Genomic DNA, 25841 nt, shown 5'->3' with positions numbered 1-25841 from the left:
GGATTCACAAGCTGGATTAAGGCAGCTTGACTTGTAATGCAGTGAATGAATGTCCAGTCTAAACTTTGTAAAATAGTGTGAATAAATCTTGCTCCACTGGCTCAAACTACACCTCGTAGATGGAAACTGCTTTTATTAGATGGAAGTGTGCTGGAAGCAACTTGAAAGTATGTGGGGCTGCTGCTTGTCCTTAAGATGAGTGTGTGAAGACCTCTACCTTATAATGGTTCCTGCCAGTACCACTAAGGCATTCACTCATAAAGATGTGGTTTGTATGTGTACACACACACACACACACAAATGGACGCAGTTGGAGCGGGCAATGTTCTTTTAATAGTGTTAGGAAATTCTGCAGATGTCATTATGAACATGTTCATACTGGCTCTGGTTCTTGGCAGACTAACCCTTCCGTGCTGTTGAACTGGAAAAAAAGAGCTTTCGTATCACTTACCCTGCTTGCAACTTGCTGACCAAGGAAAAGGAGGCACTAGCAGAAGAAAAGTGGGAATGCCCCAGGATTCCTGTGCCATGCTTTTACAGGTGCAATTTCTGCCTTGGGGCCTTCTTGTCGATGACATGAGTCTGTTTCATTCAAGGTCAGCTGTCTGTTGAGCACACTGACTGTGCCCAGAAAATGTGCTAGAAAATTGGACTGTGACTAGTTCAATAGCAAGTCTTAGTTGTCAGTAAAAGAGTTTTTCTTTTCCATAATGGAACACTTGATTATTTTTTTAATTATCTGACATTTTATACAATTTAAGAAAGTAGACAAAACAAAAGGAGAACATTTCATAATGGTCTGACATGTGCACTGACAAGCACAAGTGCAGTTACGGACACCTTGCAGAGTTTCTAAGCTATCATTGCAAATCCAAGAGCAGAAACAGCACTGTGCCTAGAGGGAGAGGTAATGCATTTTTAACACCACGGAACAAGCACTGAGCATACTTTGCTGCACACCCATTCTACCCTGGTGTATGCCTCTGCTATATAGTTCACTAACGCTTTTAGTTTTGCTCAAGTTGTACCCATATGGTTTGTAAATGCACCTTTGCTTTTGAGTAATAAATGACACATGGCTTCTTTGGCAGCTCAAGGCTTGACTTTTCATCTTGACACCCCTGGGCATCTGGCAGATGACAGATGATAGATTTAGACAAACAGTAAAAGCTACAGAGTGCCTTGCATGTGTGTTTATCTTAACGTTGTAACACGGTCCAAATGTTATTTAACTTCATGTATTTAAAGGAGACCAATTGGGAATGGCATTCACATACAGTAGGACAGCTGATGCTGTTGCTCTAATTACTTGTTTGGTATAGTTACTAGCAGGTTTATAATTTCCTGACCATGACTGGGTCTATTGAATTAAAGCAGGGTGTTTGGAAACAGGGAGAAAGGGGAAAACAAATAGTAGTTTAACAATAGACAGTAAATGTAAACCAGAACTTATTTACTTGACACATTATTTTAGTCAGGTTGAATTTAGTTTGGAGGTTTGTTTTGGGTTTTTTTTTTATTTGTTTGTTTTTAAGGCTGCCATTTGCTTTGCCAAATAGCTTCTAGGAACAAGATCTTTAGCATGTTTTCTAGACTGAAGGTAATGCCGTTGTTTTCTGTGCAATGCTGAGTTGTTAACTGTGCAGTATTGCAACGTGTTAGAGGAATGGGAATTGTTTCTTTTTAAGTATTAGAAAATACTCTTTTCCATTAGTCAGTGCACCTGGTACTTATTTTTTTGTTGCAATAACAGAGATGTTGATACTTTATATATTTGCAGGAGACATTAGTTTTGAAGAAGTATTTGTTATTATTTGTTTACAAAAAACTTAGCATGAAAAGGTAAATTTGGGTGCAAATGCCTGTTATTTTTAAAGCCCTGTCATTACTATTAAAATTTAAATTGTTGTTTATTATTTTTAAATACTGCATTGCAGAATTTCTAACATCCATTGGCGTGTTTTCATCAGGACTACATTTTGTGCCCAAAAATGTATTCACATATCTGTTGCTGCGGCTTGTTTTTCATTATAGTACAGCAGCATAAGTATGCATCTAAAGAAATATAGACACATTCTCTGTGCAGAGAAGCTAATAATTCAAGGGTTACTCCTGCAAAATTTACACAAAGCACAGTCCTAGCCTGCTGTGAAAAGGTTTTCATTGCATGAGTGGGACAAATCATGTTATACTGCTGTTTGCAGACAAAACCAGCTGATGATGACAGCAGAAAAATGACAGATGGACTGTTCTTGATAGGATATTTTCCTGTATGCATATGTTTTTGAGAAATTTTTTTCCAAAACTTTTTTTTAAAAAGTGGAAGATAGACTTTTAGACAAAATATTAAAATAGTTTGATTCCATTTTTCTCCTCCTTGGATATGTGGTTTGATTACCCTGAATTCTCATTTCTTCTGTCTTGGTTGTATTGGTGGGTTACTCCAAATTTCCCATGGGGGTGTCGGCTTGGCCAAATGTAGTTACATAGTACTCCACTTTTGAGAAATGCATGTGAAGAAGAAAAATGTAAAATTGTCCAGATAGATAGCAGGTACTTGTGAAAATTAATTAAAAAAAAAAAGTTTTGGTAGAATATTTTTGCATGTTCTGGAGGTGGAAGTGTGTCTGTATGATATGCTTTTTTCTGTGTATTCTACCTGCCTATGCGTATATTAACATTGTTGGTATGTGTGTGTATGTAGGAGAAAGAAACGGGTTTTTGAGGGCAATGTAGGACCAGAAAGGAATCTGTATGTGATTCCGAAACAGATGTTAGAATTGACAGACAAGCCAAAAATTACCATTGAAGAGACAGAAGATGAAAGCAAATAATAGAATACTGCTGGGAAGTACGATCTAATTGCAAGAGATAATAGGATGAAACCAAAACAAAATCAGTAAAAATCAAGCAGGAGCACATCAAAAAGTAGAGAACCAGCATATCTTTAGCTTAATCCTCCATCCCATTCCGCACAAACATACAGAGGGCTCTAATTTCTGGCTTGCTGACCCGCTGGGATAATAAATCGGTAAATATGCATGAAATAATCTTTCCATTTACCCTTCCTTTTGGGTTTCTTATCAGATGCTTTCCAAATGGAGGGGTAAGAAGTAAAGATATGCAAAGGGAGATGACCAGATCGTAGAATGAAAGAGAAGAGGTTCATAAACCAGTCCCAGCCCCACAAAGTTGCAAAACACATCCCACTGGCTTAGGGAGGCTCTGAATCAGACCCTGCTGGCTGAGAAAGGCAGGCAGAACAAGAACCCTAAACATAAAAGGGGGTTTTGATTTGGCAGGAGTTCATAATGTGGGGAAGGAGAGCTGTAACACTTCTTAAAGTTTGTCTTTAAAACAACAAAAATGTCACTATTTTGCATCTTTTTGTTAATGTAGTAGCTAAGATCAACTAAAGGGAGTGAAATAAGTTGAAATAGTTACACTTCCTGACTGGTCAGACTGATCTTGTCTGGAGAATGTGGATTTCATAATACATTTAACTTGGCACCCTGGGATTTTTTTTCTCTGCTTGAAATGTTTTTTTAATGAGAAGTTGCATTTTAGAGACATAACCTTATGTAAACACTAGCCAGGAGAATTTGATATTTAACTTATTTTGCTGGAGAGGAGAGTCTCTCCAGGTAGTATACTTTTATTAAACTCACAAAATGAAATTCATCAATGTTTGAGGACTCAAGCCTGGATTGTGTACTGTGAGGGGTTTTTTTCTTACATTGATGTGGGTTCAGTTATGCTCAGCACAAAAAGCCCTAATGAAACTCCTCTGAGCATCTGGATTAAATGAATCTTTGAATTGCTAATTGTTTAAGGTTGACCTGGTAGATGTCCAACAGCTGTCTTTATGGTTTTTGTGGTACACATTTGCACTCTGTTTGGGAACAAAAACCCCAAACAAACTCTCCCTATGGCCAAGCACTTAACTGATGCACAGAAAGTGGTGGTTTATGCCTTATAACATTAATTTATCATACACAACAGTGGTCCTACCCAAAAACCAGGTAGATACTATGTAATGAGTTGCAAACAAATGAGGTATAAATGAGGCTGTTCGCATAATTGTAACTGAGAAGGATGTCCCATGCTTTGAGAGAACGTCATGTAAGAAAAGGTGACACAATTTAGCTTAATGAAAGATAAATTTAGTCCTCTGGTGAACCTGTCTGAATGGTAAAGTGCCTCCAGGTAGTGAATGCTGATAATTAATGCGGATCAAATAGTTGCATGTATCTGAATTTCATTCACTGTCATGAAATATGTAAATATAAATAAGAAAAAGTCTAATTACCCATATATTGGTAATTCTCAATTCCCATGTGTCAGCAATACAGGTTACTGGTCATCTTCACTTTTCATATTAATGCCTATTTAAGAGTTCTAGCACCATCAAAAATATTTTTATTTGGATACTACATAACTTTGGTATATTAAAAAAATATCAGCATATTGTTACCTATTTTAAGTCCTCATTTGAAATTATGAATATGCCTAATTAACTTGCCCAACTAGTCATATATTTAAAATACCATGATGAACTAATGCTTTAGTACTTCATTAGAACAGATTGATAAGAATCTTTTATTTTTGTCCATTTTTGTTTATATGTTGTGTTGTGCATTTGGCATTCATAATGGACTCAATGGGTTGTACTAGATGACCTGATGTCCCTTCCCACCTCAAGTATTCTGTGATTCTGTGATTTATAGTGCCTGTGAAACAATCATGCTCTGGTTCACAGTATGCAATGCTACCGAAACAATACCTAGTGCCACCAGGCAACCAAAGAAGAGACAGCTGAGAGCTCCCTAACAAGTGAAAGCTACCATGTGTTACAAAGGGGTTTAGTTTCAAGTATGGCATTTCTTTTCCTTTCCCAACCCATTATGATGGTTTAATGCTTCCTCTGAGTCTTCAACATCTCTTTCTTGGTACAGCTGAATAGCATAGACAAAAAACCAACAAGCAGACACTGTATAAAAGTTGTTTCTAAAGTTGTGTTCATACCACTCATTTTTGGAATTTTTCTCATGTCTGATTCTGAATTCTGCTAAATCCTGTTTTCATTTCAGATTCCTCTCAGTGACCTAGTTTCCTTTATTGTCCTTCTCTCATTAGTTATCTTTTGGGGGAAAAGACCTGTTTGTTGACCAGGTGAGGGAGAAAACAAGAATTATTAATGAAACTGTTTGTGCTGTTTCCAAACAGGGACGAAGAGGCTTAGGTTCAGTCTTTGTTTGGGCATCTGGAAATGGTGGAAGAAGTCGAGACCACTGCTCCTGTGATGGCTACACCAACAGCATCTACACTATCTCCATAAGCAGCACAGCTGAAAGTGGGAAGAAGCCATGGTACCTGGAAGAATGTGCATCCACACTAGCTACAACGTACAGCAGCGGGGAATCGTACGACAGGAAAATAGTATGTTTTTAAATTATTTTTTATGTATATGGGTTTGTGTTTTGCATAGTGACTTCAGGGGGAGTGAGAGAAAGAGACCTCATTTATACTAATTAAAAAAATTGTGTGGGGCCCAGTGTGTTACTTGGTTAGAGTCACCATACAACTCTTTGAAACCAGCATGGGTATCTCGGCGTGTTGCAGCCTGATGCAGTAGAGGTGTACCCAATTCTTAGCAGGTGTTTCCTCACCTAGTTGCTGCCATCTCTGAGCGATGCTTTCAAAGATCCTATTGCCACTGCCACCAAAACAGATTTCTTTCATTACCAATATCTTGAAACCCATCAGTCGGCCTGAGAACATATCCTCCTTTTGTTTTTAATCCAGTTATCTATAGTTTTCATATTTTAGACACATGATATTAGCAGTTTTCCTATGTAACTTTCTATTTTCTACATTTATTTCGATCCAGCATCATTCCTCTTTTATATTCAGTGATGGTCAGTTATTACTCATATTGCTGTCTATTCTGGCTAGCTGATATATTGTAAGCAAGATTAAGACCGGTGCTCATTTTTCCTATATTGTTCCTCATCTCATTCCTAAACAGCCAGCATCCATTTTCCATTATGTTTTCATCTTGGCTGGAAACGACAAATTGTTTTAATGCTGTTTGATACCATTAGTATTTGTGCACTGTATCTGCTTTTTCAAATTGAGTGCATTCAATATACTTTCTAGTGTTCAATATACTACTCCTTTTAACCCCATGTACTAGGATTAATCAGGTTTGCTAATATTGTCCTCTTCCCTGCTTATTTATTCTAGTGCATAACTTACAGATATTAATTTCGTCGTGATCACAAAATTTAGGAATTTTGGTTTTGGGGTTTTTTTTCCCCCAGATGTTTTCTTAAGCACACATGTAACATTACCTTATTTCTTGTTCTTAGCCGATACCTCTCTTGGTGTCAGTGAGGAGTTAAAAATTCTTGCAGCTATGTTTTTTTAATACTGTCTGCCTTGTCTTTCAGGATTCTGGGATGCTGGCCATCCCTTCTTGGATTCTTCCTTATTTTCAGATGATCTAATTTTTGTTTTAAACTTGTTCTGAGGTACTTCTTCGTTCCAGTAATTTTTCTCTTCTTGCTTCTCTCCACTGAAACCTTATCTCTCTTCCTGGCATGTTTCGTGTTCTTCCTGATAAATAATAATAAAGAAAAGAAATTACTCCGTCTCAGAGCAGTCCTCACTTCTGTGATTAAATTCCCTCTACTGTCCTTTAAAAGACCTTCACTAACTTCTTCATGTTTAAGTAAGACTAACACAATATAAGGTGAGCAGAAGTGAATGTGATTCCCAAGCCTGACCTCGTCCTTAGCTGAGTCTGTAGGACTTCCCTGAGTCCTTCAAATCTAGCAGTCAGCTCCACAGTAATTCAGTCCCCCTCTCGTTATACATTAAGCCTGACTGAGACTTGTTAGCTTCACTGTCATGTAATGTTTTTATCGTTGTGTTACACCCAACCCACTTTCAGAGCTGCTGCTTCTCTTTTTCAGAGTTGGTGGTCCAAGGACAGATTTGAGGGTAGTTATGGTCTTGTTATTGCACCATTTACCACTAGCTGTACTGGTTTAGTACTCAATCCAGACCAGCCCTCATCATCACTTTCTCTTTCTCCAAGTGCAACATTCATCAGAAAGTGCTGGTGTTCTCTTCTAGGTCTTTGATAAAAACTTTAGGGCATATTAAGGCCAAGAACCACATTGTAGAAGGCCTGATTAGAAACAATGCTCACTTCTTATATGTGCTATAGGCATACATATAATTTGTCTGCTTCTAAGTATATATCTGTTTTCTTATATATGCTTACATTTTGAGATCTTGTAATTATCCCATTTTAAATCTCTTATGTATCATGTACATTTTTAATCTCTTAAATTTAAATAATTTTTAATTTTTTTTAATGTGCAGTACCACATTAGGTATCTTGTAGAATCCTGACTATCCTACTTTCAACCAAAATAGTGGCCAGAAAAAAAATTACTGCAGCACTTTGGCAAGTTCTCTTTTCTAGCAGCTTATGTTATTCGCCATTAAATATACTACTAGGTAATTAATTTATTAATAATTAGTTTAAATCCTGTTTCAGCTGTTTTACACTAGATACAAACTTGGCAAATGGATGAAATTATTAAGAAAATACTGCTTACCATTTCAAAATATTAACAGTGTGTGGGTTTTCTTTCCATTTTCTGGAACTTCTCCAGTGTTCAAAGACTTGCTAAAATCAACAGTACAGTCTAACATGTTCCCTTTCCAGCTCTTGTAAAATTCTTTGGTGCTTCCAAACTTTCTGATTTAAACTGGCTTTTTAAAATAGCTATAAATAGGAAGATGATTTATCATCTTTGTATGCCCTGAAAACTTCATCTAGATTTTTTTTCCAAAAAGGAACATTCAGTGAAATAGCCATTTACTATACACTGCTATTAATTATTCTATTATTTCTGGACAATTGAAACAGTATTGGTTTGGGGGTTCTTTTGCTTCTGATATATTTGAAAATAAAACATCCTTAGACTTTGTTCTGTTCTTTTAGGTTTCACCATTTGACCTCTGTCTGTCCTAACTACCTCTATGCACTTTCTATCTTCTAATTTTTATTCATTGCTATCCACTTCGTCTTTTATTCACTTATATTTATTTATTACTTCTTGTACCTGTCAATACTTGTTTTCCTGACCAGTATATCCTTGCTCATTTTTTAAATCTAGTAAAATATCTGCATGTTTCTCAGTCCTTATTAGTAGTTTTCTGCTGAGCTGATTTAATATTTGTGCATTCCTCTGATTTTGTAATAGCTGTAGTTTGCTTGATGATTGTCTTCCATTCTTTTTAATTAGCATGGACTTTCTGCTTTTACAGAATTACTGTTTCAATAAAAGACCACTGCTTATTTCTCACATGTCACTCCCTTATGACTTACACTAGCATGAAAAACACCTGGAGGTGATCTCACTGTTATTGTTAAAGACTTTCTTATGAACCATTAGAATAGATAATTTTCCAGTTTACTGCAATATAGTACCCATCACTTCTAGAATTTATGCACTGTGCTAATACTTGCAGTTTTATGATTTAAGATTTTCGAAAGGTGTACTTTACGAAGGAGAGATTAATTATTATATACAGAATGAACATACATTATCTCATAATTAGTGAAATAATGAAGAGATTTTACGTAAACATTATTGAAAAGATTTAAAGATATGTCTCTTTAAAAATGTTCTTGATGTGGAGTCTCCATTGGAGATCTCACACAGGCTATCGGAGATCATAAAAATAACTTTTAATTTAAATCCATCAATTCTGTAAGCACTGATTGCTTTTACTAATCAGATCCTCCATTCCTTTGGGAGTAATCCAGTTGCATATGCCAATTTTAGATTATTCCTACATAGTGCATAATTTTGCACAGTGAATGGTAAAAGCATAAGGTACTGAGGAGCCATAAGTATTAACCTAAGTCTGTTGATCCTTTGTTTACCAGAACTCAGTTTACCCTGGACTACTCTTGTGCCAAGCAACTTTGATGTTGCATGTGCCCTAAGATTCACTGATCTCAAATGCTTGAATATCAGACCGTAAATCTTCCCTCCAAGACTCTTCTTTTCTGTACTATATTATCAATTCACTTCTGAAACACGCAACCTATCTGAGGGTATTTTACTGCTGGTACTTGGCATTTAAAGCCAGGCAAGCCTGCTCCCCTTCCAGACACCTTCAGTGACAAAGCACAACAGTGTACAGTAGGTGCAGTCAATACTTCTCTGTTTGGGTTTTGTATAACCCAGTTATCCCCATAAGGGATAACAACTACATGCTTCTGTTAAGCTACAGCCTGGTGAGAAATGACATGAAATTGTGAAGCCAGCTTTTCAAACTGAGTATTAAGAAGTTCTTTCAAGACACACACACATGGAGACAGGGACATTGCTCTCACCTGTGTGATTGTCTTGCTTGTAGCTTGATTTTGAGAGCAATAATGATAGCATTGCTCTTCTCTTCTCCAACTTGTCTACTAAAATCCAATCCTCCTAAGTACCTATCAAACCTCATTTACCTTGGAAAGAAGTCTTGTTTGAAACAAGAACTGAACTAAAGACAGAACTGAAAATTTTGAGGACAAAGTTCTTCAACTGCTATAAAATGCTAAGAGTCTAGTATAAAGAAGATGTGTATTTGTTTCATTGTTGTACCACACATCCTTTTCACTGCATCATGTCTCACATTTTTGGTTAGACTGATGCTCCTTTTGAGTCAGAGATTGTCTTCATATCTTTCCACAAAAAGCTTAGAGCTTGCAGTAAGTTTAAAAGGAAAAATAACAGTAGAAGAAGAATAGAAATATTATTACTAAATTTAAATTCACCAAATTCAATTATGCATTTAAATCTATATGCAATATACAAATTAGCTATGAAACTATGGCTTCATCCCATAACATGAAAAGAGTAACAATATTTGATCAAAGTATGTGGTGATTTGGTTTGTTGGAGTGAGACTCCTGTATTCAAAATAGGAAACAAAAATACTGCTGCAGTAAATCAGGAAAAAGTGACCTGGCGTGGGATTTGCAATCAAAATTAAATGAACCCATTCTTATTGTCATGGAACTCTGAACAAACTATAATATCATGTGAGATTCTGCAGTGTTGTAGTACAGAAATACCTATCCAAATTTAAGGGACAATGAATGGTTACAACTTTATAGTGTCATGTTCCACAGTTCCTTCATCTTTTTCCTTGCAGTTCTTCAATTTAATTTTTTTTTTCTTTTCTGTTTTTCTATCCAATATGTGCAGAATGTATTATAAGGTAGATGAACAAACAGTAACCAAATGTTAGGCACTCATTGTGTGGACTAAAAATTCTTATAAAAATATTTTGGTTTCGATATGGACTAATAGAAGCACCCACACTTTTATAACTACACAAAAGACCTTTCTTCTCTTTTCATTACTATGTGTTTTTATAATTGCTTGTTACAAATATAGGATGTAACGTAATTTTAGAAGTTTTTCTAGTCTGGAGGTTTTTTCAGTCTTGTACAATGATAGCTTAAGAACATCATTTCATCTATACAACTCTGTTTTCCATATGGAGCTTTTTTACTTTTACTTTTTTTACTTTGATCTAAAGTAAATGGAAGCAAATTCTGTCCTGAAATAATTTGAGCTAACAGTTGCAGTTAAACACACACTGATGTTACCATCTTGCATGAGTTCCTTGTTGCTCAGGGAAGAAGGATACTTCAATTGTGTTCGACTTCATGCTGTACCAAATTGTATTGCACTGTTAGACTATTGAGGACTGAATTTCCAACCTTTGGATGTATTTAACATGCCCAAAGTGTACAAATATTTCACAGATGCATCTGGATGTATGCCTTTTACATAGAGTGTTAGAGAAAAGAATTAGAATTGCTTTTAAGTGTTTTCAAGGGCAGCTGCAGTGCCAGCATATTATAGGGATAGAAACTTACACTCTGGGACAAACGCAAATCAACAGTAGGTAAAGACCATAAAAATATGCTTTCTTATAGAGGTTATCTCTCATAACAGAGTGAGTGCAGAAGTATTGGCTAATAATATACAGTTGTTAAGGTATTTTTCCCATTATTCTCTTCTCTGCTGTTTTGAATAGGACAATGCTGGAAGATAGCTTCCCCACTCCAGACCATGCAGCTAGGATAGGTTAAGCACCACCTAATATAGTTATATATCTATAGGCCTTTCATTTATCAAACATGTTACACAAATGCATCACACTTCCTTTGAATTCCTTTTCAAATTATTTCTTAAAGCACTAAGGAATTGACATATGAAAGTCCCTCACAGATATCATTTATGAATATGAATTACATAACTTACCTTCTGAAAATAACCTCTCTTCTTACTGTTCCACCTATCTATTTTCTAAAAAATGCCAATTCATCTGCTGAGTTTCTTTCTATTCTAAGATATATTTCTCCCTTGCTGACTAGCTTCTGCTCTCAGCACAACTTAAAACAAAAACAACAAAAAAACCCCACCATCTCCTGCCAGCTCTTAAAACACAAACAAAAACCTGCTCTTGTTCAGAAACTCTTCAGGGTATCAAGTTACACACAATGTGGCACCTTGGATTTTGAGTAGATAGAGATACACAAAGGATGTGAGAAGGAACTGTAGATTTTTGCTAAACACTTATCACTTCCAGGTGCACAGGTTCATAGAAATCAACATATCTTGAAGAACTGTAGCAGAAGGTAAAAAAAGATTCAATCAGTTCAGAAAGCTCTTGCCATGAAATATGAAATAGCAAGAAATGCAGAGGCTTGGGAGAGGAAGAGTGAGCATGTTCTCTGCTAAGGGAAATCCCATTTTGACCTTAGTCATTAACCTCTCAGTGAAACTATGGAGAGATTGATGATGCAGCTTTTATAATGACTGTACAGAAATGGCATCTCCTTAATTCTTCAGAGCAAGTTGCTTCTATAAAACTATTATAGTGTGTCTAGAGTTTTTTCTTTAATAAATGTTTGGACTTTCTGAAAGCTGTTGGACTTCAGTGAACTCTAGTTGATTCAAAAGATTTAGAAATGGACATGACTCATGGCCCTAGAAGTATTGCATGGACTTCTCTTGGGCAGTCTGATCAACATTTTCATAGATTAATAGTTGTTACAAAGGTATTTGAAGTGTACAAATGCATTTTACTCAACAAAAGAGTCAAAAATGTCTCCTTGTCTCCACCCTATTGATCAGAATGACAGCTAATATACACTAATGACAGCTTCATGGAGCTGTCAAATACCACGTCCTTTTATTGGTATTAATGATGTTGCCCTCGTGTGGTTCAGGAATTTGGGGCACCATTTTTCTTCTTGAAATTTGCTTGCCTGTCGGTGGTCCTGTACTCCTTTTTTCTCAGGGTAGATGCGATACTTCTCTGACAGTGAATCCATAGTGCTGAAAAACATGCCTCAGATCTTGGAGGTAATTTCACATAAACATCTCAGCTCCTGTCAATAACTTTCCTTTGAAATAGCTCAAATGGGATTTCCACTTAGGAAGCTTTCCCTACACATTTTCAGCTGAAGTATTTGCTCAGTGAAAGAGAGAGATAAGGGTCTGTAGTTCAAACTGCTGCCACAACATCCGCTTAGAACATGAGAGACAACATTGCCAAATAAAGAGGTGTCATCGTTTATTGTGCTTGATATCTGTAGCTACAGGACAGTATAAACACTCTGGAAGCATGTTCTTCCAGAGGATGAGAAACACAGATAGCACAATGCAGTGTGCTTTTCACTGTATGGAGCGAGGCCGTCTCTGAAGGAAAAGCTGCTATGAGGGTAATTCTCCCTGCCTGAGCTCCTGCAGGCTTTGCTACCCTTTGGTCCTCTGAGGAAGGCACCTGCTGCACCACCTTTTTTCAGGGGACATGGTACCAGGCTACAAAACAAGCAAGCATGTGTTAGTTCCTTTTTCTGCCCTCTTTTTTTTTCCTGGCCTCCTTTCTGCTCCTCGCCACAGCACTGACCAGTGTTTTTCCAAATGGGATACCTGAATCTTGTATGTCTCTATTTGGGTGTGTGTTGTCCTGTAGTCCTTGGATATGTTAATCCCACCTGCAAAATCACTACCTGCATTTGCACATATAGGCAGTGTAGCGTAAGGGCTGTTCCTACTGTAGTTTCACATCTTAATGTTGTCAGGGCATTTATGGCAGTTGCATGCACCAAGGTTTTTCCAACACTGTTAGTTTTCATTGTCTAAATTAATACACAGTCAATAGGAGAGAAGGCAAGAGATAAAGAAATTATATGAATGTTTTATTTATGGGGTTCAACTTTTAGCTGATGACAGATAAAAGAAATTCTTTAATAAGGTGTGCATTTATAAAGGACATTAAATAAGAGGGGGAAAAAAGGTTTCTTTCTAGACAATTATTCAAGAAATCTGGCCTTTGGTAAGTTCACTGATTTAAGCATATGACATTATAAATGCTTTAATCCATCTTTTTCAGCTTCTAGAAGCTTTCTTTTTCTTTCACTTGCTCACTACTTGCTTTCAACAATCATTTCCTGGGTGCTCTTAGCTCCTTCTCTATTAAAAGTCTTCAGTGTTAGCTTGCGTATGCTAACATGTCATGAGAATTTTCAGCAGCCTTACACATATTATGTAATACTATACTACTGAGTATGGCTAATGCAAATGTGTGAAACCTATACCTCCTACATGCATTTGCTTGTGGCTGTTTTGTCAGATCATATTTTCCGTATCTCCCAGTTTCAAAGCTAGACAGGCATTTTTACATGCCCCATGCTTTTTTGTGATTTTTTGATCCTCTGATCCTTTCCTCCCATCTTTTTGCATGTCCGTGTTGCCAATGAAGTATGATACTAGTGAATTAAAGCAAATGGAGACACAATAGTTCTATATACTTAGGTAAGAAGCTGTGTAAACAACTTCTCCTCTGCCCCTCAGGCAGATATTTTATGCCTCATAGTGACTGAATCTCAGGGATCAGCTGAAATGCTGAGAATAAGGTTTGGTGTTGCAGGTCATTCACTCTGCCACCTTCATGGAGGTTTTCATGCTGTGGACTGCTGCCTGCTAGTATCTATTCTCAAGTCCCTGTGGGTTTTGCTTGAGCTTCTGTTAGGTAGTGGTGACTGCTTGTCTCTACTGCCTTGCTCTTGCTAGGAACCACTTCTTAGGGAAGAAGAGCATAGATTAGAATCATGTTAGATTAACATTGCCTAAAAGAAGCAGAATTTAGAATAAACACACTTTTTTGTTTGATTTACTGTCTTACAGAAAGAATCTGCCTAAAATTCATTATGTGATAGGAACATCGTAACACCAAGTGGAAGACTGTGCCTCTAGTTGGTGTTGCACATTACAGTTTATACATCCACTTAGATTACATATAAAAATATGTAGCAGCATGAAATTAAGCAATACATAATAATTTAAAGCTGCAAATAACTAACTGGTTGGTGTCTAGGCCAAATTTGCGATTACATCAGGATTTTCCAGTGAATTGTTGCTTAATTTCATGTGAATTATTGCATAAGGCATGAAGGAAGGTACGTGTTTACGGTACTTAGCACAAGCCCAACTGTATTCTATTCTGTCACATACTTCCAGTGTGATTTCAGACACCCTAATTAACCCCTCCATACCTCTTTTATAGTCTCTAAAATGGGCATAACCAGCATGTATGTAGGGAGCGCTGTAAGATTTGGTTCAATCCTGTTTGTAAAGCACTTTGAGATTCTTCGATAGAAAGTGCTCTATAAATGCAAATAGAAGGTTAGAGTTCTAATTGTGCAGTTTTAAAACCCTCAGCATGTTTTTCTAATTTACAAGTCTTTTTGTTGATTATGCCATGAAAAGAAAACAGAGACTAACTTGCATTTTCAGTGCAATATAGAGAACACTTTTCCAAGTTCACAAGTGACTCAACCTCAAAACATCTAACGTCATGTATTCAGACACCCTTTTTTTCCTTTCCTTTCAATGAAAGAAGGAAATACTGTCCACGTACATGTGACTCATTCCAGCAAATGAAACCTGTTCTGATTTCTGAAGCTGTGTTCTAAATTTCACACATTCAATTTCTTCCAGATCACCACAGACCTGAGGCAGCGTTGCACAGACAGCCATACTGGAACCTCAGCCTCTGCACCTATGGCTGCAGGCATCATTGCACTGGCACTGGAAGCAAAGTAAGATCTGAGTTATACTCTGAAAAAAAAAAAAAGCATATGGAAAGATCTATCTCACTCATCCAACACCTTTATCCAGGGATCTCAAAGTGCTTTGGAAACTTTGTTGTAGTAATCAGAGTACCTTCCCAAGGGCAGGAAAGATCTGCATGCTTATTTCACATGCAGGAAAGCTGACACTATGGAAATGACAACAGAGTACTCAGTGTTGCAATTACTTGAAATGGTTTTGAGTACAGGTAGTTTCCACTAAATGATGTACAGCATCCTCACAATGTCTTACAGTACCCTCACAGTGCTGTCCAGATGTACTGTACTCTGCAGGCTACTGTAGGTTACCTCTTGCACTCATCAGGCTTCTCTTAGCAGTGTCCATCCTTGAACATTCAAGAAATTCTTGGGACCATGTTAGACTACCATGAACAGAAATTAATATAATATGAAAAATAAAAATTCTCAAGTTCTGCATGCTGACACAAGTCTGTTTTTTCTAATGAGTTAAGCTCCTCAGCTATAAAAACCATGGATAGTGTAGCTCCATAGTCCTTTTGACCTTTAGCTCAGCAAAGTTTCCATCTTACAAGTGTTTTCTCAGCTGTAGGATTTTGTTCTTCATGTTTAATATGTAACTTTAATGTGCTTCATGGAACAGCAGAAATACTGGAGATTTATCAGGTAAATCTGTATTTCAAAATCTTTTGCATTACTTTGTGCTGTGTTAGAGAATATTTGCAGGTCTAAGGTGGAATGCTCCACCCCAAATCCTGTTTGAAATCAAATGTTTCTAAGTGCTAGGAGATTGATTCTATTAAACTCTGAAGAAAACCAGTTTCCTCTGGCGGCAGCCAGTTCCTTTGAAGGAAGTAAAAAATTTGTACACAATAGTAATTTCAAATTGTATGTAATTCATAGCAGCAGAATTATGTTTCCATCTTTAATGTTGTTTTTTTGAAGAAACCATGGGCCAGTATTCAACACAGAATATTTTTTTGCTGTTGAGTTATAGTCATGAGAGTAAGAGTTAGTAACTGAAGAGTTGACATAATCTTAAGTAGTGTAGCGTTTGTATCATTATAAGTAGATTTTCTTAATGCAGTCATTAGAAATAAAGGTATTTTGAAAAGTTAATATAATGGTATTGTTCTTTTTAAAAAAAAGTTTTAATATCTTCTTAATCTCAGTTTTAAAATCCTTAAATTCATTCTAAACAATCTGCACATAAAGATAAAATTGCATATGCGTAAATTTCATTCTGCTCCAAGTTTTTCTAATTATTTCTTAATGAACAGAGGTTGCTTGTAATTTATTATTTGTATTTTATATGATTTTTGTGTGCTTATTCTAAAAAATGATTGTTGTAATTGAAAGTTTCAAAGAGTTATAGCACAAAATACCTACAAACAAGCTATTGCCGATTGTGACATCTTAAAACAGCTTGAACTTGCACTTTACACCTTTTTTCTCTGTGAATTTTCATGACTGTACTAATGGGAAATCCGTGTTAGTGTCTATGGACTACCTTGGGGTTTTTTTCCAAATTAGTAGTTGCTATGATAGGAGCAAAGACAAGACTGTATTAAAACTTCACATGCAGTGATGGAGATAAAATGTGCCCGTGACTGAAGATCCTAGTCACTTTTTTGTATTTGTAGTACTCTGTGGCAGGGTGCTAACAAGAGATTAAGGGTGAAAAATTACTGATTTTGCCTCCTTTCAGATTCTATTCATTTTCAATATATGGAGGTTTCTTCCTTATTTCCAAATCATAGCCTGTGTATTTGAATAGATACAAAGGAATTATATTACTAATATCGTAAATGTGGTTTTAGTCATTTGTTTTCCATTCACTGATTTTTCCTCCAATACAACCAATTTTCTGAACATAGGCATGAAAAAAAAAAAAGGAAAAATAAAAGGGAAGTAGGGGGAGAAATATTTCCAGGTTTCCCATGCTGTTTCTTCCCCAAAATTAATCCAGTCCTAGGGTTGGAGAAACTTTTGGTCTTGTGACATTACAGATTATGAAGCAAGGCCTAGGGAGATCATATCATAATATATTAAATTTTAATGTCTGGGATTTGTTTGTATGAAATCTATTCAGATTATTTTAAGCGGTTTCTGAAGGGTAATTCCTATTTATTTATCTGATTTGTAAGTTCAGGTTGTATTTTTCACCTGTGATACCTGCCAATTTAGGTGATCCTAAATAAATGCTAGGAATTAAAGTATGTAAAAAGAAGTTTTGAAGCCATCTTCAGTATTTCTCCAATACTTTTAAAATAGATGACATGTAAAGGATACGTTATATTGTGACAGTGTAAGGGCTTACTGGAACTGGTTTGTATTGAAACAGAGTTTGTATTTCCATAGATTCTTCCCTAGACTCCATATTAGTGTCTGTGCTAATAGCACTAGTGTTTATATGAGATTTTTAAAAAAGACTAGTTGGAAAGGGGTTTTGGAAGGTTAATTGTGCTCTTCATACAGCAAGCTGCTTAAAAATTGAAGCACTTAGTCCTGAACACTTCTTGAATATGTCTGTAATAATGTATAGTTTCATTCCACTTTGTGCTGGAAAACACAACAAATTATACCATGGAAGGGCTTTGAGCCTATGAGGTCGGTTTTTCCCCAGTAGCCAAGTTCTGTTCCTGGGAGACATCAGGAGGTTAACAGAGCACTAGTCTGGCCTGGATATGAGTTAGAACAGCCAAGAGGTTGCTTCAACTCACATGCAAAGATATATTAAACCAATGGAAAATGAGTAACGCAGATTTCCACTCCAACCTGCCACTTTCTTTCTTTGATAAGCCCCATATGGTAGGATTGGCATATAGCTGATGGAGAACCTCTTACCTGCCTACTTATTTGAACTCTCCACTTTGTTTTTCCAACTGGGATCTGCTCCTCAAATTCTGGCAACAAATTGTTTTGGGATGGTGATCTGCTTAGTACCCCAATTTCAAGTAATGTGAACATATTTCTTTTTTTTTAATTATTTTTGGTCCAGTATTTGAGTATCAAGTGGCATGTTTTCCTTCAGGAACTAAAGTGTAACTGAATTTCAGACTGCTTGGTTGGAATCCCTGAGGACATAATACAGAAATGTAGGTACGCAACAACTCTCACACCAAGCAAGACATCTCTTAATCTTCATATTTTATGGTTTTCTTATGTTACTCAGGTAGTTAATTGTTTTATCTGATGGTTCCCAGTGTATCTAGTATCTTGTTCAGGCTTTATGAATAAATGCTTGCTTATGTATTGCACTTCTTAGTCATTGCATAATGTTGAATTTTGTTAATTGTAAACCAGTAATTATGGGTATAAAGTATAATGGATTTAGTCAGCAGATGCAGCAATGTTCTTACTAAAAATAAACTACTTGCATTGCATAGTACCATCTACTGTTGATATCAGAAATACTCTTTCTCATTGATGAAAGGTTTGAATTTGGAATTTCGGTGACTCAGAGTCTGGAGAAACAGTATGCCCACATTTCTTCCAGTGGCATTCTGCCATGTTCCTTTGGAGAAGCCAAATTAAAAAAAAAAAACAAACCAACCAAAAACTTAGGTTGCAGATGGAAGAATACATTATACATCCCCAAGTGAACTGCATGCCCCACTATGTATAAGCCAATGCATGTTTTCCAACCCATGGCATATAAACTGCAGTTACATGAGTAAGAAATAGCACCTGAAATGGAAGTATTAATCTGCTCTGTTTCCACTGTGGGGTATACTCAGTGGTACAGCTTTGGAGAGAGTCTGTTTTCATCTACGATTCTCTTCACATGAGCTATATACTTAATTTGTCTTTGGCTACATGAAACCAATGCTAGAACAAGGTAGTGCTGGGAGAAATAAAGAATTTCAGTGAATTCTGATAATGACAATCCATTCAGAAAAGTGAAAATGCACCACATTCTTCTAAAAAGAGGTACAACCAAGTGTAATCACTGAGATGAAAGGAAAATGGAGTCCACATTGCAGAGGGTCAAGAGTGTCGGAGGAAGATACTTTGGATTTCTGAAAACTGATCAGGTACTTGCAATACTTCCCATACTGATTGATTTTCTTACAGAAGGGAGAAAAGCAGTGTGCTGTCTGGCAAGGGGCAATTTTGGATACAGAGAACATATTTCTGGGTGATCAAAGTTAGAGAGGCTGGCTTGTTCATAAATATAGTAATAGGCTAAAGGTGATGAGACAGTTGAGGTGAACTATGGAACTGCTGCTAAGTGACCTCTATATGTAGGCTTCCAACATAAGACAAGGAGAGGTTATCGTTTAAGTCCATCAGCTTTAGCTAGGTCTGTGCTCCATTGATTGACTGCCTATTATAAAAGGGAATGCTAGAATGTGTGAGTTAGAAGTCTTTGTTGGCGACATGGACAGTGGGATCGAGTGCACCCTCGGCAAGTTTGCTGATGACACCAAGCTGTGTGGTGTGGTCGACACACTGGAGGGAAGGGATGCCATCCAGAGGGACCTTGACAGGCTGGAGAGGTGGGCTTGCGTGAACCACATGAAGTTCAACAAGGCCAAGTGCGAGGTCCTGCATGTGGGTCAGCGCAACCCCAAGCACAACTACAGGCTGGGTGGAGAATGGATTGAGAGCAGCCCGGAGGAGAAGGACTTGGGGGTATTGATTGATGAGAAGCTCAACATGAGCCAGCAGTGTGCCCTTGCAGCCCAGAAAGCCAACCGTGGCCTGGGCTGCATCAAAAGAAGCATGACCAGCAGGTCGAGGGAGGTGATCCTGCCCCTCTACTCCGCTCTTGTGAGACCCCACCTGGAGTACCGCGTCCAGCTCTGGGGGCCCCAGTACAAGAAAGACATGGAGCTGTTGGAGAGAGTCCAGAGGAGGGCCACGAAGCTGATCAGAGGGCTGGAGCACCTCTCCTATGAGGACAGGCTGAGAGAGTTGGGGTTGTTCAGCCTGGAGAAAAGGCGGCTCCAGGGAGATCTAATTGCAGCCTTCCAGTACCTGAAGGGGCCTACAGGAAAGCTGGAGAGGGACTGTTTATCAGGGAGTGCAGTGACAGGACAAGGGGTAATGGGTTTAAGCTGAAGGAGGGTCGATTTAGATTGGATGTTAGAAAGAAATTCTTTACTGTGAGAGTGCTGAGGCACTGGAACAGGTTGCCCAGAGAGGTTGTGGATGCCCCATCCCTGGAAGTGTTCAAGGCCAGGTTGGATGGGGCTTTGGGCAACGTGGTCTAGTGGAGGGTGTCCCTGCCCATGGCAGGGGGGTTGGAACTAGATGATCTTTAAGGTCCCTTCCAACCCAAACCATTCTATGATTCTATGATTCTTGTGAATCTTTGCATTTTTGAGTAGTTTTAAAATAATGGTCTTGATGGTGAAATATTTGAAAAGCGTAAACATGAATAAACACTTAATTTAGAACCTGTGTTTCTCTTGAGCTGTAACCACCTGTGCCACTTACACAATTTCAGTTATTATATTGAGATTGACTTGGAAGTACTTTTCGGAATTCAGGTTGCCCAGTGTTTCCCATTTTAAGGTCCTGTTTTCAGTTACATTTAACTTTGCCAAAGAATAATCGTTCAGTCTGAGATTTTCCATGTAACTTGCTTTAAAAAAGTTTTAAGAAAATTCCATCCAGACATTTCTTAAACTGTGTATAGGTTAAAAAAAAATGTTTGACTGTGATCATTTTTAACTTTTTCATTGAGTTTTACTGTGTCTGCGCTTTGGAGCAACAGCTAGAAATAGAACAAGTGGATAGTCGTCGTTCTGCTGCCAGGGCAATGCCTTTTATAAGTTTTTCAAAAATCTGTTAGGATGTGCTCAGTCGAGAGTTTTAAGAGTATGGCAACTCTATCCCCTGTAGTTTCTTGGTTCTCCAAGTGTTCCCCAGCCTCAGCTTTTGGAGGCTGCTTAAGATTGTCTCTGAGTTGCTCTTAGAGGTGCTGCTGGCTCTTCACCTTGAGAGCAGGGAGCCCATCTGCTTTTCCCTATGTTCTTGCAGTGAGAGGAAAAGGGGGAGGGTGGAAGAGGAGCAGGTTTGCTGGACTGCAGTCTCCCTGCAGTCTTTCTTTTGAGATTCTTTGCACCACAGTGTGTTAGCTCAACTATATTAAAAGTCATCAGTATCATTAGACTTGGCATATAGGTCAAATCAGTAGTCTGGGTACCATGCTGATTATAACTGTCTGCATTAACCTAAGATAATGTAAGGCTTCCCCACATGCGCAGTCACAGCTGGATCTAAAACTGGCAACTGACCTAAGGTTTCTGTTGCTGTTGCTTCTGCACTGTTGTCCCTCAGCAGACTGTGCACACTGTCTTTTGGGCGGTCCCATTTCATCCTTCCTCTGGAGAAGTCACAATAAGGGATGTGATTCAGGTGCCTCTCTCTGAAGGGATTCCTCCTCTGAAAGTAATCATTATCAACCTGCAGGTGGGCCATTGATTGTTTTATTTTTGGCATTTAGTATTATCTGTGTCTGGGAAAAACACAATACTCTGTAGACTCTGGAATCTGCCACCACTGTGTGCACTACAGATCTGACACCAGAACACCGTTGCGGGTACATGTATGGCTGCTTATCTTGCTGTTCATCTAAAGGAATATATCTGTCATGTCATATCACAACTTGTCTGTATTCTATCCTCAAAAACAATGTGAAGGTAATCCAAAAGATGGTTGGAGCCAATGCAAAAACCTTCAAACACTGACTAGGATGCATTGCAGAAATGATGGAGACGCTGCATAAGTATAAACTGAATTACATAGAGCCAGACATAAGCTGATAAAGATGATATTGTAGAGGCAAATGCTATTACCTTGAAAAGATATTTAAAAAGCTATAGCTTTGAATGGAAAATTCTGATACTCTAGAATTTGCGGAGCTTGAGATGTTTAAGATTAATATGTTTGAAATGTGAGTAATGTACTGAAATAACTTAGTGACTGTTGAAACAGACAGATGCAGTGAAACTTGGCAAATATCAGGCACTCTTCAGAATTATGTTTAAATTATGTGTTCTTAATGAGTATTAGTCAGCAATTTGTTTTCAAATGTGTATCACTGCTCTTCTTTGTCCAGTACCTAAATTAAGCTATTAATGGAAAAAGAGGAAGAATATGACAACTACTGTAAAAGGCTACTGACAGCAATTTTGATCTTAGAAAGATGTTTTCCCAAAATTTCATTAATTGCACATCTCATTAGACAGAGGTCTACTGCATATGCCATTAACACTACTAATAACTGACCTCTGACTTACAGTATTTTCAGTTGCCATTAATTTTTTAAGGGGTTGTCATCTTTAGCCAGGCTTTGGTTTCTTTCAAAGGGATCTGATTGTGTAAAATTGAGTGCAAATCAGAAGTTAGCAGCAGAAATGGTAAATTTCAAACAAGCAATCTGGAAGCCAGAAAAGAAGTGTGAGCAAAGAAGGAACTGAGAGCTAATTCTAAAGTAACCAAATGGTTTTGTTTGATATACTAGTTTAACGAACAGTGGTTTGCCGGGTCAGAAAACAAAAAGATTACTAAAGCAGAAACTTAAGTTACATTTACAAGGAAAGAGCTACATGCTGATCAGCAAGCACATAATATTCTTTACTGTTTCAGTAGGAATTTAGTAAGATTATTTGCAAAGCATTTGACAATTAGAACCTATAAGGGTGTCAGACATGTCAAAAGCACGTTTTGTATGTCCATGAGTATGCATGACTGGATTGTTAAAACACTAGGGTCCATTGTTGTATCTTCTTATTTTCAGGAATGAAATAGTTATGATATAGACCATTTAGACACCTGAGCACAGGATAAGCACCACAATTAGAGACTGTCTTCATGTCTCGTTCCTTCTGAAAATTCTCTGCTGCAACAAGCATCTTCACACTGATTCTTTATGCAACCTGGAAAGAAGACTGTCTGCCATTAACATAGCTAATATTCCTGTCCATGGGCTATATATTGGAGTCATTAGGACAAGTAGTAGGGTTGTAGATCTTATGGGACAATTTGGCTGATTTGTAAGTGATGGGAATGTGTGAATAAGCCAAGTAACTATTTATTATGTTTTGTTTATAAATTTATCATAAAGCCCTTAAGGGTGGCGTTATGCAGAAATTAGAGATGAAAATTATCTCCTACTGCTCTACAAGATGTCTAGGGCACAGATACTCCTTTTTATAGCAATAATTATCCATATCTATTCTCTCATAGCCAAGATTTCCAAGGAAGATTATTTGATACTTCCAAATTGAATGATGATCCACCCTGTGATACTGTATTTTTCCTTGATTCTCTGAAGAAAAGTTTATTGTGTTCTTCCAGCAATTCTTATCAGAGTCTGCTATTTTGGCAAGAATTTTTTTTTTCTGATAGGCCACCTTTGTCACATTCAAATTGCTGATTATGAAAATAATGTAGCAATCATTATTCATGTTTCTAATCATATAATTTTGCTAAAAAAACCAAACCACAAACCTGCCAAAGTTTCACCCTATTTGTTTATTGCATTAAGTGAAATTTTTGCTAATTGTCTCTCTTATACTAATTATTTATTTTGAACAGTTATTTTTGGCACAGTATCATTATACAAAAGGATAGAGCCTGAATTCTTTACTATTTCCAGAACTAGCCCAATTATCACTAGGGAGACTACTTGTGGAATGAAGAAATCAGATTTGGCCAGAAATTATGATCTACTATTTCTAAGCAGCCTGCTTAAAGATACAGTTAAATCTCAAATGAATATTACTGTAATATAATTGAATATATTTTTCCTATTTCATTTTTTCTCTTTTACCTTGTTTTGTAAACATTTTGAAAAGGCTGAAAGAAGAGGGCTATACCTTAGAGTATAACTGTTGGTTAAGGACACAACATTCATTATTTTTTGGCTGCTGTGTAAGCACTTTAGTATGTAATTGTTCTCACTTCTACTTATTCTGGTTTGATTTTGAGTATTGTCTGGTATGTGTAATCCCAAGGCAATTTCAGATGAGACATTGAAAAAAAATTTCTGGAAGGAAATTGCCCATTTTTTGAAATCAATCCATTATCAAGCAGAGTTAGTACTGCTCTTGTTAATGCATTTGTTCATTTCAAGATGTTTAGCCATTAATTCTTCTGAGATTAATCAAGTGGTAAATCAATTAATGTCAGTGACATCTTGTCTGGATCTGGGGCCCACATGGCTAGCAAACAACTGTTTACTCACTTAGGATCCACTTTTGACATGTTTTACAAATATTTGACCAATTCTGTGATTTTTCCAGATGCTTTAAAATTGTCTGCTAGACTATCTTGTTTAAAAACAAAACAAAACAAAACAAAACCTCTTCTTTTTCCAAATGAACTGCTATTTTGACATCATTCCAGGTTTTTTTTGTTGATGGTGTTTGGTTTTTTTTTGTTGAAGTTTCTGAAAAAAATTATGGGCAAACAGTTGCAGACCTATTTTGTTTCATATGAGGTGTCTACTGTGGAGAGAAAATTTCAGTCTGGCAATACCTCAATTCTTAGTATAGCGAAGGTCCTATAGTAGGCTACAGAAATTGGTTTGAATATTGTTCTTAGGCTGTTAAATCTCTTACATATAAATCTCTTACATATAAATAACTGCCCAAACTGCCATTCCTAGAGAAGAAAACATTAAAATCTTATGAGGTATACAGTAAGCAAGCAGATTTGGAGGTTGCATAAGAGACACGCTGATTTAACTATATACCATGTCATGTCCTAGAAATCAGACCTTTGATCAAGGTTTTCTGCCCCAGAAATTAATACATTATTTTTTATGATTAGATAAGGATGGTAGATACAACAGTGAATGGCTCGGATGCAAAATCTGCCATGATTTTTGTTTTTAGAAGTACACCATTATTCTGAGACATAATCTCATTTGCTGACTGAGCAACTAAGTCCAATTTATTAGAGGTTAGTATTATCAAGTGAAGCCTACTGTATCTTTAGATCCTTTACTTAGGCATAGTTAGATCCACCATTAGATCATTATTCATCTTTAAATAATCAGTTGATTGTTCCCTATCTTGAATCTCTCCTTTAAAAGTTGAGAGGAGCATTTTAGTGCCTTATTTTTCACCAGTAGCATGTACAACTTGCTTTATAGAATAACAGATTGTTTAGACTCCAGATTATAAAGAATGCAGCTCTTGGGATTCCTGGAGGTCTTCCTGAAGGCTTGAAACATGTTTTTCTAAGACTTTACACAGGCGCTCAGTGAAATTCCTGAGCTGGTATAAAATCATATTGATTTTTTTTCTTGAAGCATGTTACGTGACTGTCCAAGCATACCCTATCTTACAAACCCTTAATGCTCCTTACGTTCCATGACATTTTTTTTCTTTTTTTTTTTTTGTCAGTCATTTTTACCAGTTCAGCTGGATAAACAATTACTGTCATTCTAGTCCAACTGTCTAGTGTGAGAAATTCCACTTTAAGAAAAACAAATGTATCTACAGGCATATTAATGCTTTAATAAATGCTTAACGACAGAAGGCATAATCTCTCCTTAAAAATAACAGAATAATTTAAACATGGGAATACCCTTATATCTTGTACTCAAAAATGGAGAGAAATTGAATGGCCATGAATTGATAGAGCTTGGAAGAAATTACAAAAAGTT

General features: G+C 36.9%; 1 protein-coding gene across 4 annotated transcripts in view; it reads left to right on the top strand.

The window, feature by feature from the left end:
- Positions 1-25841, top strand: part of PCSK5 (proprotein convertase subtilisin/kexin type 5) — a 255951-nt gene that overhangs the window by 116328 nt on the left and 113782 nt on the right. For 3 of the 4 annotated variants that reach the window (XM_054810045.1, XM_054810047.1, XM_054810048.1), the window contains exons 8-9: positions 5227-5439; positions 15102-15202. In XM_054810045.1, coding sequence (XP_054666020.1) covers positions 5227-5439; positions 15102-15202 — 314 coding nt within the window. The remainder of the gene's footprint in view (positions 1-5226; positions 5440-15101; positions 15203-25841) is intronic. The other variant, XM_054810046.1, reaches the window with a different exon arrangement.

The sequence above is a fragment of the Grus americana genome, chromosome Z (genome assembly GCF_028858705.1).
Source record: "Grus americana isolate bGruAme1 chromosome Z, bGruAme1.mat, whole genome shotgun sequence".
Taxonomy (NCBI): Eukaryota; Metazoa; Chordata; class Aves; order Gruiformes; family Gruidae; genus Grus; species Grus americana.
Note: the sequence above shows the minus strand (reverse complement) of the source record. Positions and strands in the feature narration are given on the sequence as shown.